The following is a 14,773-nucleotide window of genomic DNA, read 5'->3' as shown; positions in this document are numbered from 1 at the left end:
ACAAGAATCTCATCTTTTTGCCCTTACATAGTGAAATACAAAGTAGTGGGGTCCTGCACGTCTGAAAACCTGACTACTTGAAATACAGACGTGATAGCAAATAAACTATCGCTATAGTACGCTGGTGTTTGTTCCAAGTGAGAAACTTAATATTTAATTTGACTTTGACTTTAGGAGAGTTCATCAAATTTACAATGATAACTCTGGAATTATTCAGCAAAGGACATGCAAATGTTGTATTATATTTATATAAGTACTACAGACTTTTGTATATCTATACTTTATCCAGGTAAGATGAATCAGTACTAAAAAGTGAATTGTTCTGGTACCAAGAAAGGTCATTTTCATTATTTGTTAATAGGCGGGTTAATGAAATTCAGTGCCTTAGAAAGACCCTCTTGAGACTGAATTGCAAATTGGTAAATTAACACAGATTAAAGTCAATATTAAAACAAAAGTAGAATACCGAGGATATTTCTCAAATTCTGCTCCAAATATATCCATAGTGTATTGCAAGCTTTAATAGTAATTTATATTGTGTCAAACTATCTCTCTTTGGGTGCTATTTTAACTCCAATTTAAAGATAATGAATCGTGAGTAGAATAACTTTGTTCATCCTGACTCCTCTTTTCAACATTAGGATAGAGTCCCTAAGCCAGGGATGTTAATGACTTCTCTTTATCCTCTCATTATTTGCAGACGTCTCAGTCAGTCTGCTTGCAGTGGTCGTCAGTTTCTGTGGGCTGGCCTTGTTGGTAGTCTCTCTCTTTGTCTTTTGGAAACTCTGTTGGCCATGCTGGAGAAGCAAAGCAGTTACTGCCATTGTTAACAGCATCCCTCAAAGTGCCCCCAGCGCGCCTGCAGAGGTCATGGAGACCAACGAAAAGAAAGAGATCAAAGAAAATGGGAAACACTCTGTGAAGATCCTCGAGGCGGCGATGAAAATTAGCCACACTTCTCCAGACATTCCTGCTGCAGTCCAGACTGCATTAAAAGAGCATCTTATCAAACATGCCCGAATGCAGAGACAGATTACAGAACCCACATCCTCTTCAAGGTAAGAAAAACATTTATTGATGTAAGTGTGGATGTCTCTAAATCACCAGGAGAAGCATCTACTGAATTTGCATATATTGTATGATTAAAGTTAAGCAGGACATTCAATCAATCAGAGTTTTGAATAGCGCGGTAATCACCCTGAGGGGTTTCCAGGCGGTAGAGTGATGTGAGTCTATTTGAACAGCCAGGTCTTGAGTCCGTCCCTGAACTCGGCGAGGAATGTTGATGTTCGAAGGGGAGGTCCTTCCAGGCTTTGGGTGGGAGAAGAGGCGACCTTCGATTTGGGTGCGATAGATGCTTGGGACAGTGGCAAGAGCCAGGGCAACAGACCTCAGGTGTCTGATGGGCCAGTGGAAAGTCAGGCGATTGTTCAGGTATTCTGGTCTGGTGTTGTGGAGAGCTCTGAAGGCTTGCGTGAGAAGCTTGCAGTGACATCATCTTTACAGGGAGCTAGTGCAGGCTACGAAGGTGAGGGGTGATGTGGGTCCATTTGGGCAGGTCCAGGATGATTTTCGTAGCTGCGTTTTGGATGGTTAGGAGGCAATTGAGGAGACCAGTGATAGTTCTGACATAGAGGGCGTTCCCATAGTCGAGCTGACTGCTGATGAGGGCAACAGTGGCCGTTCTCCTGTTGTCAGTAGGGATCCATCTAAAGACTTTTTTGGAGCAGTCCGAGGGTCTTGAAACAGGTGGAGGCAGTTGAGTTGACCTGGCGTCTCATGGAGAGTTCACTGTTAATGATGATTCCAAGGTTGTATGCTTGGGTGGTGGAGGTGGGTGAGGGTGTGAGGGCAGAGGGCCACCAGGAGTCATCCCACTGTGAGGGGGGGTCTTCCGAAGAGGATAACTTCCATTTAGTCAGTGTTCAGTTGTAGGCAGTTGCCTCTCATCCAGTCGGTAACATTGGTCATGGTGCTCTGGAATCACAATCTGGTGGAGTCAGTGTCTTCGGTGAGGAAGCGTATGAGCTGGGTGTTGTCGGAGTAGGAGACTATGACGAGACCATTACTACGGGTGATGGGGGCCAGTGGGGTCATGTAGACATTGAACAGTGTTGAGGAGCCCTGGGGTACGCACCAGAAGATGCTTTTGTGGTCAGATGTGAACAGCGGGAGGTGGGTTCTTTTGGTGCCTCTGTTGAGAAAAGAGGATAGCAGCTTGAGGGTGTTGCCTTGGATGCCGATGTGGGGGAGTTTTGGATGAGGAGACGGTGTGAGATGGTGTTGAAGGCCACTGACAGGTCGAGGAGGATCAGGGCTGCTGATTTATCATGGTCAAGGATGTCTCTGATGTCATCTGTGGCAGCTATGAGGGTGGTTTCTGTGCTGTGGTTCGGGTGGAAGCCAGATTGGGAGCTGTCGAGCAGGTGGTCGGTCTCCAGGTAGTCTGTGAGTTGGCAGTTGATGTCCTTCTCCAGTACCTTGGTTGGAAAGGAGAGGAGTGAGATGGGGTGGTAGTTTTTTTAGTTGGGTGAGTCCGATTTAGGCTTCTTTAGCAGGAGTTTTACATTAGTATGCTTCCAGGATTCCGGGTAAGTGGCGGTGCTGAGCACTGCATTGATGATGCTGGTGAGTGGGGATCTGATTGTTTTGTGGGGGCTCCGTAGTGGATGGAGGACCTGATGGAAGTTGTAGTTTTGGAACTGAGGGGTGTGCAGTCGGCCAGAAGGTGAGGCGTCGGTAGGAGGAGCAGGGAGCACTGGTCTCAGTGGTTGGGGTTCGAAGTTTTTGTAGATGCTGGTGATCTTAGAGTGGAAGAAGTCGGTGAGTGAGTTGCAGAGGGACTGGTAGGGCTGGATGGTGTTTTCGATGGTGTATGGGGAGGACAATTCTCTGACAATGGTGAAAAGTTCCTTGGTGTGGTTGGTGGACTGGAAGCAGGCGGCAAGGGCTGCTTTCTTAGCTTCTCTGATGGCGTGGTAGTAGGATTAGAGGGCGTTTTGAAGGCTGTGTGGTTGTATGGGTCTCTGCTGGTGCGCCATCAGCTCTCGAGGGGTTTGCATTTGTGTTTCTCAGCATTGAAAACGGGGGTAAACCAGCTGGTGTGCTTGTTGGCTCATCTGCTGTTGAAGACTTTAATGGGTGCAATGGCGTTTGCGCTATTGGTGATCCAATCAGTTAGGAGGGTGGCTGCTTGATTGATGTCATCGGAAGCGTGGAGAGTGGTGGTGTTGAGAACGGTTTTTCATTGGGATACGGTGATGGTGTTCCAGCTGCAGTGGGTCGCGGGGCTCTAGAGACCATGGCTTGTTAAGTGCCAGAGATGGTGAAATGGAAAATGCTGTGGTCCGTACATGGGAGCTGGGAAGTGTGGCTGACTGGATCATGTCACTGGACATGAAGATAGGGTTAAGGGTGTGTCCGGTGATCTGCTTTGGGTGGGTTGGTGACAATCTGTTTGAGGTGTAGGTTGTCCATGGAGTCTAGTAGGCAGCTGTGGTCCGTGCAGGTAACAGCGGTTGGGCAGTGGTACCGGGTAAGGGGGGATTTTGAGGGACGATGCAGAGGGAAAATGTAATAAAAAATGTAATAAATAATACATTTTCCCTCCGCATCGTCCCTCAAAATTACCCCTTACCCGACCTAACCACCCGACCGCTGTTACCTGCACGGACTGCAGCTGCTAATAGGGTGGCTGAGTTGGTGTCCAAGGGGTATTTGAGGTGAAAATTTAAGTCATCAAGGAAGAGGTTATGTTTGGATTGCAAGGCCGGGGGACGATTAATTCAGAAACGGTTTTACAGAAAGGGCGGGTGGGGTCCTGGTGACCTGTAGGTGAGGGTCCCTCTGATAGTGGCCTTGGCATCTGCTTGGAGGTGGAAGTTGAGGTGATCCATGTCAGGTGAAAGGGGGTCAATGGCGGTGGTGAGCCTGATGGTGTCCTTGTGGATGATGGCAATTCCCCACCTCTGGGTCTATTGAGTCGGTCTCTGTGTGTCATTTTGTCATTTGGTTGTCCAAGTAGATAACAAGCAGACAAGGGGGAAATGTAGACCCTGTCAGATGGTACACAGGTCTGCAATGGAGCAGCCTCTATTCTCTGGCAGAGGGTCTTCAGTTCTTTTAAAAAATGCCCACCTGCCAGGAGTCGATCTCTACTCTGTGAAAGGATCTGCCACTATGGCGACTCCCTTCATAGTACTGAAGGTTTGCCAGTGAATATTGTTAAATACGCTCGCTGAGCAAAGGTTATTAAATTGAGATAATATAGCCACAAAGAGGAAGCTTGTTGTCTCAATACAAAAAATACAAATGTCCCAGACGCACACAGTTTTCTCCCTGTTCATAATAACATTCTGCATTTCCCTGTCCATATCGGCTATTCTTTGGGTCTCAAACATGGACAGGGAAAATGAGTTATGATCGCCCTCGCTCAATACCACAAGATAATTGTCATTGTGACCTGGTGGCTCCTCGATGGATGAGCATCCAAGTCAGAGGTGTACAATGGTGGATCTAGGAGAGACTTCCTAGGTGTAAACACGGTGCTTCCCCTGACTTTAGAGTGACAGAAATGGAAGCTTGGAGTGGCAAGAGCACTACCACCTCACAGCAGTAGCCCCACGCCGCCAACCTCTACATGAAGCCCAAGCTTGTCAATGAAAAATATATAGACCTAGCAGCAACAATGAAAAGAATATTCAGCTCACCTTAACTTCCCATGAATGAATATATGTTGTTATCCATCGAGTACCATCCAGATTATGCGTTTAGGGTTTAGAACCCTGTCTTCTAATAGTACATTGTTTCTGAGTTCAAAATGTATGTTTCTCTGACATGTGTTACACATTTAGTAGTTTTAATGTGTATCTCTAGTAAACTATAAATCATTTTAAATGGTCTATTTTGCTGTGAATGAAAAATACATCATTTGAGATTAACGAATGAGTCAGCTGTCGCTGCATGTAATTATTACGGCTGTTTACAATTCATAATGTTACCAGCAAGCACACAGCCCCACACCCCCGAGATGGAGGGTTACTGCCATGGTAACCATTTCCGGTTTGCCTGCACATTTTTCGAGTTTTCTGTATCGCTTACAATTTGTGCTCATTCTCGTGCACCGCATGCAGCTGATACTGTCACCCAACGCTGCATGTAAAGACAGCTAATTAGTGCAGGTGTCATGATAATAGATTTAGTGACACCAAGCATGGGGAAACATGACCAATTATATATCATTTATGGGCCTCTCTGGACACGAGATGGTTAGTGATGCACGTGTGACTGTCTTAGTTAACAACATTTTCCATTAGGGTTGGAAAACTATGCAAAACTATTTTGAATGAATACTCTTTTTTTTTTTTTTTTTTTTTTTTTTTTTTTTTTTTTAAATGTGGGATCTACTGAAATACCACTTTAGTTCCATTAGACGTCAGGAGATATTTAACATGAATCTGTAAGTTTTTTGGTATCTGTAATGCACAGCACACTGCTTTGCCAGCCTTCTCACGCCACTGGTAGTATGAAAGGTGGTATGTACGAGCCAGAAATAGGTGCTTGATTGGCAGGATAACAGAGGTGGAAACCTGATGCAAAGGGGCGGGATAAGAATAGTGTATCTCGGTTTTATGGCATCTCTGGAACTCTGCTATAAGTCTTAAATGGAGTCTAGTATAGTCTCACTGGGTCGGCAACTGCATCTTGTATCTTTGTGAGAATGTGGTCATTATATTCATTGAGGTTGACCCTGGCATAATGGAGGCCACTAATGTTGAAGGTCCACTGGTAGGTGGGTACAGTGTGGCCATGCAGTACTCTTCTTAATGTGAAGAATTATTCCAATTGCAGTCTTTCGTTGATCAGTAGCTTGTGATTCATCTTCAAGTCTAGCCTTATGTGGATATGGTCCTGATATCTCAAGCCACGCATGAGCCTAGTAGCAGTGTTTTGGACTTGTTGCAGCTTGGTGAACATCACATTAGAGGGGCCAGTGTAGTCTCGTTAGCAATATTCCAGGTGGAAACTTGCACTTATGACAACAAATCAAATGAAGGATCCAACTAATATGGAAAAGGTGATAGCATGCATTTTTATTGGCTGCCTTAACTTGAGGGATGAATGGTGGGACACAGTCAAACAAGATGTAAATGCTGTCCTTTTGTTCTGTTGCTGGGAGTCGACCTGTTCAGTTGAGCCAGCTTTATTTGTATTTGCATTTATTTATGAATGAAACATTTCCAGCTGAAGCTGGAAACCCTTCAAATTATCCAAACATTACATTAGATGTCAAGCCATAACCAGGGCATTTTCATCTTTAATGGCGGCAGAAACAATGTAACTGCATTCAGTGATGATTTTGTTTTATGCAGCTATGCAGTTCACCAGGCTATGTCTTTCACTATACTCCGTCTGATGCAGCGGGAATTTCACGGTAATTTCTCAATGCAAAACCTCAATTACCTCTAATTTAACGGTGCAAAGGAACTGGACCCTTGCCACTGTATATTACCTTCAGGAGACTTTACATATACATGAAAAATCAAAAATGCATTTAATATTTAAGCCAATAAAGAGAGTTGTGAGTATTTTTAAAGGGTTTTATTTTCTTAGTTAAAAGTGAAGTTTTTCTGACCCTTTATTCATTAGTCAAATATCAATCAGGTTACAGATTTTGGGAATTAGGAAAAATAGCATTAATACAGAACATATTACAGTCTGCATATAAGCATCACATGTAGAAAAGAAAATGTGGCGCAAAATGTCAGTCAAAACTCTTAAAGAGTTTCTAAGAAAAGGGTGAGTCTTGCAAGGCTAATCAATAATTAATAAATGGCAAATATCTCCCATAAAGAGAAATAAATGCATAAGACAAATCTTTTCAAAACTAATTAATTAGTAAAAGCATAAACTTAAAGTCTTAGCATATAAATCCCAACCTTCTATCAGCTGCATTTCTCTGCCCTGGTCTGTTCAAGTCTGCATCTCTGTGCTTCACAAAGAGGCGCTGCTCCTTTAAAAGGCCCCTCCTTTACAGACCACAGAGGAATGTGACGTGCAAGGACTCTCTGAAAAATATGAGCAAAGGACCCCCCACCTTCCTCTGTCTCTCCTCGGACGCAAATCTCCACCCAGGCTGCACCCGCGACGTTTCACTTGCCTAACCCATATGATGCCTGGCCTCATCTACTGCCTCTCCTCTCTCCTCTCTCCTAAACCTAAGGCTTAAGGCCTAAGGCTAACATGCCCCCTATGGGGTTATTATTTATACTCTAATTCTTGTCTGACTATACAAATAATGTTGCAGTTTTCAGTACAGCTTGCACTGATTGGTTAGCATAGATGACATGAGGGTCTCACCATCCTGTTCTCATTGCAAATCCGGTCTTAACAAAAGAAGCGTTAAATATAATCATATATTTCAGCAACATTTACGAGGAAAAATGTTTCAGTCTATATTTTCCTTCCTGCCACATCGCACGCAGGATAAGCACATTCCACAATACTGGTACATTGGCAGGGTAACAAGAATGTACAGTTCACATTGGCCTTGACTCCTTTTGTACTTGAGGCACTTGGCAGTCCTGCGCATGCGTTTTTTCAGCATGATTCTCAGCCATGCTGGATTCTTAGGCAGCCATTTAATCTTGGCCCCAAAAATAAAACCAACACAAAAATAGTATTAATTTACGTAATAGAACCCATTCTGTTTACCTCCCCCATACTAATACCTTGTATTATTTATTTACTTAGCAAAAGCTATTAGTTTGAAACAGCTTTTCTATTATTTGTGCACAACATGCAAAAATGTGCAATGTACAACATAGCATAAAACATGCACCAGTGCAAATGTTCAAAGCGCACACTGTTAATACATAATCCTAGCAACATGCTCTAATGTTTTAGATAGCTTTTCATGCAAAATGCTTTAGCCACACGTGTAGTGATCTGCATGGTTAATTTAATACACATTATAAAAAGATGTATTATGAACTGAATATGCATTGTTAAAATATGCAACAAAGCCATAGTCTCTTAAGACAGGAATAGGGAGTGTAGATTACAAGGAAAATGAGCTGGGAAGAGAGAACACATTCAATGATTATCTTCACAGCTAAAGAAGCCACTAAAGACACGAGTTTTCTCTACACTGCAAAAACACATGTTAGTTCAGCACAAGCATTTCAGACTGAAAGCATTGACCAGGCCTCATTTTATGTCTTTCACTTTGCTTTGCACCAAAAGTGCCACTTTTAATAGGCATTCGACTAGGCCTCATTTCATGTTTCATGTGCCATGTGTTTTCCACTTGCACCAAAATCTGTGTCATTTTAAATGCAGTCTGTCTGAAGCACAGAAGTAAAGCAATGCCTGACTCCAGATGAAATCTGAGCTACATCACTCCGTCCTCCACTTTGACTTTGCTCTGAGTCATACCCTCCTATATGTAGCGGTCAATCTTGAAACCTAACAAATACTAAAACTAGGACGCTTTGAAGACAGTTGGGGACAGGACTAATCTTTGTGCAGATGGTGGGCGTGGTTCTGAATACTATTAATACAAATTTGTCATTGTGAGTACAGTTGTGCAGAAATGATGCACACCAAGTTAGGATTCTTGCAAAGGATGTGAGTAGGAAATCGAGCAGCGCGCTGGGTCAATTGATTTGCAGATTTCAGAGAGGCTCAATAATACCCCTGCACAAACATGTCCTTGGTCATGAGCAACCTACTCACTAGACAGGTCTCTGTCTAGTGAGTCTACCTGAACACCACTCAGCAAGTTGAGTTATCAGCATTTACAGCGCTTTTAAAATGGAAAGCAGACCTGTGATAGATTGTTACTTGATTGCTCAAATCAGGGCCCTCGCTTGCCTTCTGAGAGATGGAATTATGATTGACTGTCCTAGATTTTGTTTAGCCTAGCTAGCAAGCATATATTATTCTTCCTTGTGACAAAACGGGCAAGAGCAGGTTTGGCCAATGTCATAAGGCTTGTGTCTACTTTGAAGGGTGAAACTGGTCATTTTAGGTTTTAATAGTGGGTAGTGGTAAAGAGTGGTGAGGGTAATTTTAGGGTTTATGGGTGGGTAGCGGCATAGGGTGGTAAGGGTAAGTTTAGCATTTAAGAATGGGTAGTAGTATAGGATGTTAAGGGTAATATTAGGGAAGGGTCGGCATGGAGTAGTCTATAATGTAAATGACATTCATCTGTTTTATGACAACATATGTAAATACCTTTTATATAAAACTTGTTGAATATACATTTTATAATTTGATGGCAAATTAATAAATTCATGTGTTTTTTTCAATCCCTGTGTGGTTGGCACGGTGTTAGTTATTGGAGGGTTATTTAGCACAAACATATTTGATTATTTGACTTATGAGAGCAATATGGGGTAGAAGTCAGTAATTAGTAGTATCCTTTGTTCCACACCGATATCTCTGTTTTAAGGGGCTCTTTACTTACTCAGTACAAATTCTTCCGGACTTGGACAGTTAAGATAGCAAGGGCAAACAGCCAGATGATTCTCTGGAAGGTAGATTGGGGAAAGGACCTCAGACTTTAACAATTAACAAACAAACACAATCATTCCTGTGTCCAGCCCAGTTTTCCTCTTTTTAGCAATTAAACTAGTATTAAGTATGGCTGTAAGATTAAAACTTACACTATTAATTTCAGCATACGTGCTAATGATCCTGGTCATGGTTCGCCTCTTGTAGTGCTTCACATCCCCTTTTCCTCGTCCATGCCATCTCCCTCCCTGGGAGACCCTATATGGAGGTAACCGGCCAAAATGTGGCAGAAGCAAGAGTAAAGTTCAGGTGCAAATTACTGGTGTCCAGAAAGTCAAATGAGAATGAGTTCACTTGTTTGAGTTCTTAACCCTGGTGGTCTAGCAGACAGGAATCCATTCTAAGTCCCTAATGCTCTACTAGTGAGTATTAAGCTGTGTGATTTTGCTGCAGGCAGGGGCCAGTAGCATTCGATTGCAATCACTCTGATGCCAGCAATCAGGCTACCCAGATCAATCCACTGTCCCTCAATAGTCTGGGTACACTGTAAGATACCGGCACCACAGTGGTGGCCCCGTCCAGCCAATGAAGCACATTCAACCCCAACTGAGAAAATAGGAGTACCACAATAGTTGTAGACATGCTCACACACTGCAAACCTCATAGCAGTTGCAGCCCGAGTTGGGCTAGGTGAACCGCACAGTAGTTGTGCCACTGAGCCAGGCAAACCTTACATTTGTTGTAGTCCAGATCAGGTAAACCTCATGGTAGTTGTATCCCTAATCGGGAAATGTGACCCTCACAGTAGTTATTCAGGCCAACCTCAGAGCTGTTGTAGCGGTTCCTTCTCAGAACTGTAGAGACACCGGGAGACATTTTTCAGCACAAATAAACTCCTGACTTTGCTGTCCAACCATCTATTTCCTCTGGGTGTCCCTTTGACTAGGAACACACTAGACTTCTCCCCCTGGAAAGTCTCTCCTATTGCAGGGACTGCCAAACTCTTTCCTTCTCTCAGCAGCCAGGCTTCTAGGCACTAAGCAGGCCTTCAATTCCTCCAGGAGGAAGTGCAGACTTCAGGTGATTTTTACTCACCTATGGAAGACTGGCAGATCACTAGCCACTGGTCACGCAGCAGTCCTTTGAGTACTCTGTGGAGGAGTATCTTCCTTGGTCATGAAGAACATGGAACTGGCACAGAGAGGGTTACTTTGGGACCCATTTTATGCAACTTTTCTGGGCAGGGGACATGGATCCACTGTCTCGAATGTCAGAGCTGGTTTGGGGTGGTTCTTTCACATCTCCTTCTCAGTCTGCTCTCTAGGCACAGCTTTTGTGTAAAGTGATGCTTTTCAAAGCTTGTAGTACTAGGGAGGTCTCCAAACGGAAGCATCCACAACATGCGCACAATGAGCTAAGAGGTTTTTGCACCTGCTTGCCATCAGCCTCTCCGAAGAAGTACAATGGGAAAAGAAAAAAGAACAGACCTGCCCAGAAACTCCTCCACCTTGAATAACAGAAACTGTAGTCTCACCATTCAGCTCTATCATCTACCCAATGGCAGCTGTCAGGGAGAAATAATTAGCAGTCCCTTGCTATCATAAGTCTTTATGAAGGTTTTAAAGGCAGCCGTAGTTCCACCCTTCTCACTTCCTTGTCTAAATCTCCAGCCACATTAGTGTATGACACACACTTTCACTCTTTGGGGCAGATCTGATTATGCTGTATATTGTGCATTGCCAAACCAGAGGCATGCAAAAGGTCTCTCAGTTGTTTCAGTACACACACACACAGTCCAATTACTGCAAATGTGCTACAGGCAAACTACACATGCACAGAAGCTCAACATACATGCAAGATGTCAGCGCAAGTTTCTGGTTATTCACAAAAAAGCTGAACTTGCATGAGAGGGCCAGTAGGCCATGCCATCATGGACTCATAAAGGTCTAGTTTCTCTATCAATCTAAAACCAAGATATGCTACTACCACCACTTTATGTTCTGTACTCAGGACAGAGAGTAGTTCTCTGTCCATTATGAGGTTACCCTGATGCCCTTTTCAGGTCTCAGACAGGTCCTGGACATCACATAGTCAGGAATAGGCCAAGGCATCTGCTCATATGCTAGATTAGTGGGATGTCAGGCCCAAAATAAGTCATGTTAAGAGAAACCAATGTAGTTGGGCACTCGGGGCAGGGAGATACACCTGTGTACAAGTTACTAGCAATGCTGACATCTGTGTGGCCATTAAGTGACTAATGTTGAGGAGTATCTTTGGTGGGTGTAATGATGCACGGCACTTGCAGAGTACCTACACTCACCAGCTGAGATTCAAATCAGGGAGCTAGGAACTGAGAGAAACTAGCCTTCTTTGCCTTTAGGTCAGTAGGGGGTGTACATTCCACCCTGGGCACAGGGTTATCCAGGTTTAAAGGAGGAGGCAGGGGTTGGGGTTGGGAGCACTGTAGGCATTTGTTCCAGTGGTGGATGTCAAGTCAAAGTCCTTTATTCGATCTTACACATAAGATCATAAAAGTACTTAGTCACAATTTATAAAAACATAGATAAAAGATATCATCAGCGATCCCGATAATTTAAAAAAGTGCTATCACCCAATTATCATACAATCCATTTCATCCATATATAAAAAAGCTAGGTACAGTAAAAGTGTAATGTACAGTCCTAGTTCATCTTATGGGCCAACCTGCTTTCTCTTTTTCAAACATGCCCATAAGAATGATGCTAGCGAAAAACACACAAAAGAGTTCTGCAAGGATTTGAGGAAATACAATGCCACACAACATTTAAAATTGTAGCACTTGCAAATTGGTACAATAAAATTATGTCTATCTTGATGGTAAAAACCACAAAAAAAATACAACTTGAAGATAATGTTTTGGGGACATGTCGCATGGACACACGGAATGATCGGAGTGTTTGTATTGCTTCCCTGTGTGTCCTACCATCAATGGAATCAGTTTTAAGCAGAATCTTAATAAAATATATTTTTGTGGTGTAGCAATGTGACATCAGCCAGGTAAAAAACTTCCCAGCACTAGAGTTAGTTCATACAGGAGAGTTGTCTGGGTATGAAAGTTTTTTTCCTTTCGCAAGTATTGGGCCCTCAGAATGAATATCTCAGCCAGTTTCCACTTTGTTAGCGACTTGTAAGTGGATGGATCTTTGAAAAGGCGGCTTAGGCCAATTGCAGTTAGTTCCGACTCCACATACTTTAGCCACCTGATCCTGCTGTAGTTGTCAGATTTTAGAATAAGTGTTATTACATTTTGCGTAAGGGGGACTGTCTCCCAGCGCCAGATAAAAAGCCACAGCAGGAGTGGAGCCATTTTGATTGAATCAATAATATATGGTAGAGCCAGTTCCATGTGTAGGACATAATTTGAATATGACTGTGGGAGGGAGGTAAAAGACTTAAAAAATGTATTCTCAATCGTTTGCAAAGAATCGCTGGGAGCCATCCCCCATACCCCTGCCCCATAGGCCGCTGCCACCTTTGTTTTTGCATGATAGATTTTTTTTCATTGGGATTAGCGGTTTGGCTCCCAACCTTCTGGAGAATGTTTTCAGCGCCATTATGCTTCTCTGCATACCCATTGCTCTTCCCTCTAGCAATTTGGACCATGATTGTTTTCTATCAAAAAGGACTCCTAGATAGGGAAATGAGTCCACCACATCAATTTTGCCAGTTCATAAAAAAAGAAGGTGGTCTGTCACGTTGCCCTACAATGATAATGAAAGATTTGCCGTGGTCACCTTTAAATCTAATGAGTTCATAAAAACCGCAAACACCAATATGAGGTGCTGGAGCCCCATCCCGGTTCGGGCCATCAAGACCACGTCATCAGCATACGCCAAAATCGGTAACTGCTGATGGTTAGAGAGCAAAGGGACATCCAAGGCTCCGCCCTCAACATGTTTTCCCACACCATTGGTGTAGATGAAGAATAAAAATGGTGCCAGGACGCAGCCCTGCCTTACCCCTCCTAGGATCTTAAATGATCGGGTGCACTCCCCATTCTTCCCATAACGGACTGAGGAAGAGGCATCAGAGTACAGCTGTTATGATGAAGTCGACCAATGCCTGATCTATTCCCATCTCCTCCATAATCAGCCAGAGTCTGGGGTGGGACGGGACGGGACACGCAGTCAAAGGCTGCGGAAAAGTCCATAAAGGCAAGATAGATTTTCCCACCCTTGGTTCTGACATATCTGTCCATGATAAGTGAGAGGTTCAGGCATTGGTCCATCGTACCTCTTGGAAACCATATTTGGACTCCATTAAAATGTTTTTGCTCCTCACCCATGCCTCCAATCTCGTCAAATGAAGACGGCCCATAAGTTTGGCCATCGTATGGATCAGCAAGATTGGGCAGTAATTTTTAAGATTACTTGTATCTCCCTGTTTATGAATTGGGACGATTATACTGGTTTTCCAAGACGTGGGGGGGGGCCCACAAGAACGAATTTGTTAAAAAGATTGGTTAAAAGGGGGACCCATATATCCATGTTCTCGAAGAAAAAAATCCATTGGGACACTATCGGGACCCGGGGCTTTCCCAATACTGCAATCCTCAATCCTATTCTTAACTTCATTAAAATTAAACGAGGGACAAATCCCAGAGGTGATACACACCGGTGGTATCGGATAGTCAGTTGGGGCAAAAATACCTTTAAAATAAGCCACCCACTCCTCCTCCTCCTCTACATAAACATCAAGCCCTGGGTCATTCCGAGTTTTAAAGTGGGGGGCATTTATTATTCCCCAAAACTCCTTTGAGTTGCTTGAAGCCAAGGCCTGTTCTAATCTGTCCCAAGTCTATTCCCTTAGCGCTGTTTCCCTATTTTTCCTGGCCGTTTTATATTCGCTAGGGAGAATGGAAATTTTGGAAACATTTCTTGGTTTGGAGCCTAGAGCTTTGGTGAGGGCTTTCTTTTTTCTTTTTTTTTTTTTTTTGGAACAGATCGAATCAAACCAGCCCTTATCCTTTTTTGATTTACCGATATTCTTCCTAGTGAGTGACATCCTTATGCATTCTAAAAAATCTACAAAGGAAGACACCACGGATTGGGGATGGTTGTCAGGATCTAGGTAATTACTAATATCGTGAAGGGCCTTACAAATTAGTTTGGGTATCACCTTTGTTTTATCAGTTTTGGGCGACTTCAGTTGATATCCGTTTCGCCTGGCTAATATAGGCTGACAAATTACCTTGGGGGTTGTCACGGCCCTCTGCATA

The 14,773-nt window shown here is 43.4% G+C and overlaps 1 protein-coding gene across 1 annotated transcript in view; it reads left to right on the top strand.

Moving 5' to 3' along the window:
• Positions 1-14,773, top strand: part of SYT10 (synaptotagmin 10) — a 189,462-nt gene that overhangs the window by 38,431 nt on the left and 136,258 nt on the right. Inside the window, exon 2 of the mRNA XM_085652807.1 lies at positions 701-1,058. Coding sequence (XP_085508933.1) covers positions 701-1,058 — 358 coding nt within the window. The remainder of the gene's footprint in view (positions 1-700; positions 1,059-14,773) is intronic.

The sequence above is a fragment of the Triturus cristatus genome, chromosome 4_1, assembly GCF_964204655.1.
Source record: "Triturus cristatus chromosome 4_1, aTriCri1.1, whole genome shotgun sequence".
In the NCBI taxonomy this organism is placed as follows: domain Eukaryota; kingdom Metazoa; phylum Chordata; class Amphibia; order Caudata; family Salamandridae; genus Triturus; species Triturus cristatus.
Note: the sequence above shows the minus strand (reverse complement) of the source record. Positions and strands in the feature narration are given on the sequence as shown.